General features: G+C 26.9%; 1 protein-coding gene across 1 annotated transcript; it reads left to right on the forward strand.

Moving 5' to 3' along the window:
• The first annotated feature begins 1895 nt into the window (after window positions 1-1895).
• Window positions 1896-3095, forward strand: LOC105461232. The gene is made up of 3 exons (XM_011707734.1): window positions 1896-1926; window positions 2055-2318; window positions 2602-3095. The coding sequence occupies exons 1-3, from the start codon at window positions 1896-1898 to the stop codon at window positions 3093-3095; spliced, it is 789 nt and encodes a 262-aa protein (XP_011706036.1).
• The last annotated feature ends 989 nt before the right edge of the window (window positions 3096-4084 follow it).

A 4084-nucleotide genomic window follows, 5' to 3' on the forward strand; every position in this document is an offset into this window, starting at 1 on the left:
AAGATTAAAAAAACTGTTTAGAGTCCCGTCTGTGGCCCGGCCAACATTATTTAGTTGGGGAATATGCCATGACAATTTCTAGATAGATATTATCCAGGACATCTAGCATGCCACGATAAATTTCTAGTCTGGTAGTAATCGATGGAAAATGATTCTTTTGCATGACAACGCGCGATCACATGTTGCAAGAACTGTGAAAGAAACATTGTTAGAGCTCGAATGGGAAATTCTCCTGCATCCAGCCTATTCTCCAGACTTGGCCCCATCGGATTATTATCTTTTCCGATAGATGCAACACGTGCTCGCTGATACACATTTTTCCAATTACGAACAAGTAGAAAAATGAAGTGGATACATGATTTGCTTTTAAAAGACAGCTCGTTTTATTGTCGCGGAATCCAACTTTTGCCAAAAAGATGGAAAAAAGTAATAGAAAATAATGAAAAATATTTTGACTAAGGTATTAATTCACATTCTTATTGAAATAAATGCGTTTTCCAAGAAAAAACGGCAGAAAGTTTATCGCCTAATATATGTATGTATTAAATGCAGATTAAAGTAATTATGGTCAATCAGTATTCTGATATTTGAAACATACGTACACAAAAGTCAATGTAATCAGTAGTTATCCTTTAAAACATCTTAATCAATATTTTTGTAAAAAATTTTTTTATTTTGTTTATTTATAAAATAAAGGTATATTTATTTTTAGGTATTAAAGACATCGACTGGTTATACATCATTTTTACTGACAATAACAAAATATAGTTAAAGATTAAGATAATATATTAATGTTTGTTATTCACGAAAGTAATGTGTTTATAATTGAATAATTACAATTATAGAGAACAATATATGTAGTAATCGTTAGAATAGAAATAAAATTTTGTTTTGTCAATTGTTTGCTGTTTGTTTTAAATTATAATTATATATTATAAATGTAATTATTAAAATATTTAATAACATAATAATATTTTCCGAGAATAGTTCAATGAAGATTAGTTTTTTTGTATATTACATTTAAAATAAGAAACTAAATCCTTTTCTTACAATTAGTATAAAATTATATTTTTAGTATTTAATTGTTTAATCAATAACCAATTTTTTGTATTATATCTTGCTAAATTAACATAGTGCGATAAAGAATGTTACTATAATGATATGCTCCAATTTTGAGAAAATATTTAAATTGCTTGCCTTATCGAGGTATTGAAATATATATGCCAGATTATATTGTTTTGTACGTAATTATTTCGTAGCAATAATGTTACTAGGATCTTTGAGAGCTATCATATATTATAAAATTTCAGTTTATTCCTTCTCTCAGAACGTCAAGACTTATTTTCCAAAAAATGCGTGGACAATAAGTAACTATAAAATATGTGTTATAATTTGCTTTATAGAGGTAATATCGCACACGTTTGTTACGATGGTAGATACATCACCGAAAACGAAATTCGAAAGTTAGGTATATATAATAACGTCATTATTATCTTCTCTTTTAACTACAATATTTCTGAGTTTTTATGCCGGTATAAAAAGAATCCATTAAATATGCAACTATGTTTTCGCAGAAAAAAAATATATTGCGAAGCAATACGAAGTATGAGAAGAACTTTTTATACGAACATTCGATAAACTTCGAATATACGGTGATACGTACATTATTTTTCATTTCTTGTGATATTAGACAAGTAGTAAATGATAATGTACGCTTGCAAAGTTTTTTTGCGTTTCCAACTGTAATCAATTGGGGGATAGCATTTTTAATATTTAATATAGCATTTGACGAGGGTGCTGAGTTTTTATACTTGTACGGAGAGCATGCGCGATGATTGTTTTCCACCATGCTGGGAGGAAAGAAACAATTCTCTCTTTATATTAGTTCTCATCACATGGATATTGCGGAATCTTCAGGTTACAAAGGTATTTTCTGTTAATACTAATTTACATAAATGTTTAATTAAGTTCTTTGAATCTTATCTTGAAACATCTAGTCTAGAAACATCTCTCTCTTATCTAGAAACATCTTATTTTATATAAAAATTTCTTAGATTTCATGTGGGCAGTTGAACTTCACCGTTTGGGTATGGAAATGATTGGATTGTGGCCTAAAACCGAAAAATTTAAGAAAAATCGGTGGCCAGAAATTCGGGTTGTCCTTATTTCAATTTTATTAATATTCGTTTCTGTTCCGATGATATATGCAATGAAGCGTGTTTGGGGTGATATAGTACTTCTAATAGACAGTTTACAGATCACAATACCTTTGCTTACAGTATCAGTGAAATATGTTATCATGCGATGGAAACAAACAGGTATATATGTGTTCAAAATTATTTAAAACAAGTATTTAATATTATTATATTACTAAATCACTTGACTTATTATGACATATATACATGTTGTGGATTATAACATCAGAAATCAGAAAATTATATGCAATTTACACTTATATAACATATGTCGAAATAAAAATTAAAGTGTATAATAAATCTTCTGATTCAAGAAATTTTTTAATAACATATATCTATAAATAGTTTAACTTTTTATTATCTTAACAATATTTATGTTTTGTCTGTATTTATTTATTTCTGCAAGTTCTCATGTCAATTATAAATATGATGGCGGAAGATTGGATGGCATTCAAGCTGGATAGAGAAAGAGATGTGATGATAAAACAAGCACAAACAGCGCGATTTATTATGATAATTGGATATATTGTCACAATAATGGGGTTTGTCACAGTAACTGTCCCACCTTATTTTGGCATTCAAATACTGTATGCCACAAATTTCTCGAATCGAACCAAGTTGTTACCGCTGGAGACGTTCCATTTCTACGATACAGATAAGAGTCCGCAGTATGAATTGACATTTTTTATTCATATCGTGACGACCTTGTTAGCAGCTATTATTTACATGTCTGTAGATATTTTTTTGGTACTAATAATTCTTCACATTTGCGGTCAGTTAGAGAACTTAAAATGCCGATTAGTTAGTTTGGTTTCGTGCAAAAATTTCAATAAAGTTCTAAATAACATTGTAGCGACCCATCTACGACTTATCAGGTATGAATTTTTATTTCAACAATAAAAAATTTTATAAAATAAATTTAAAAATACTATTGAAAAATTTCTTTTCCTATAAAGATTTAAAATTTTAAGTTATTATATGTATTACTTCATTTACAATTAATTACACACACACAAATATTAATATTTAATATGTGTGTGATAAAATATTATACCATTTTTTATTGTTTGCTTTGCAAAAATTCAACAATCAATGCACTTTACATTACGCATATTTTACAATTTAATATAATATTTTATGTTTAAACTTTATATATGTAGAAGATGTACTGTAAATATGGAAAAGAATTTTGTGAATAATATACCTATATATATATTCTTTATATCAAAATAAGAAAATATAATAATTCCTATAAATTCCTATAAATATATACTCGAAAATGTTTTATTCATGAAATATGTGTTTGTATATGCTTTTTACAAAATAATTAATTAAATATATTTATTACACATTTTTCAAACATGTGTTTACACAAATATTTACTTTTTTTATCACTTTGATATCAGAAACATACTGTCGAAGTTTTTCTTGTATTACACATACATCCTGTATATTCTAGATATATACATATATGTACATACAGTTGATTTGGTTTTAATGTGACTCTCTTTTTAAATATTTTTATTCCTATAGATTTGTCGAACATATCGAAAATATTTATTCTTTAATGATGTTAATAATGGTACTTTATTTTGGTATTGTATTTTGTCTAAGCGGTTTTATATTTACTCTTGTAAGTTTCAGCATTCCAAATGTGAACAAGTATTTCAATATGTTATATATATGTTTCTTTATTTTTTATTAAAGATATGCATTTCAGTTTCTTACTAATACAAAAATGGATGATCTTGTTATTACAAAAGTTTATTATTCGACAGTTCTTCTTCTTGCTTTACTGATGAATACTTTTCTTTATTGTGGTGCAGGAGAGCTTGTAATGGAGCAAGTAAGTTATTATACAATGTGTATATATATATATATATATATAT

This window comes from Wasmannia auropunctata, unplaced genomic scaffold (genome assembly GCF_000956235.1).
Source record: "Wasmannia auropunctata unplaced genomic scaffold, wasmannia.A_1.0 LD306801.1, whole genome shotgun sequence".
Taxonomy (NCBI): domain Eukaryota; kingdom Metazoa; phylum Arthropoda; class Insecta; order Hymenoptera; family Formicidae; genus Wasmannia; species Wasmannia auropunctata.

What these genes read in the sequence shown, in the direction of transcription:
- LOC105461232 (XM_011707734.1), top strand. Translation starts at nt 1,896, where the DNA reads ATGGATATTGCGGAATCTTCAGGTTACAAAG. An exon ending in GGAATCTTCAGGTTACAAAG is followed by an intron (nt 1,927 to 2,054) that starts GTATTTTCTGTT and finishes AAAATTTCTTAG; the next exon opens with ATTTCATGTGGGCAGTTGAA. An exon ending in CATGCGATGGAAACAAACAG is followed by an intron (nt 2,319 to 2,601) that starts GTATATATGTGT and finishes TATTTCTGCAAG; the next exon opens with TTCTCATGTCAATTATAAAT.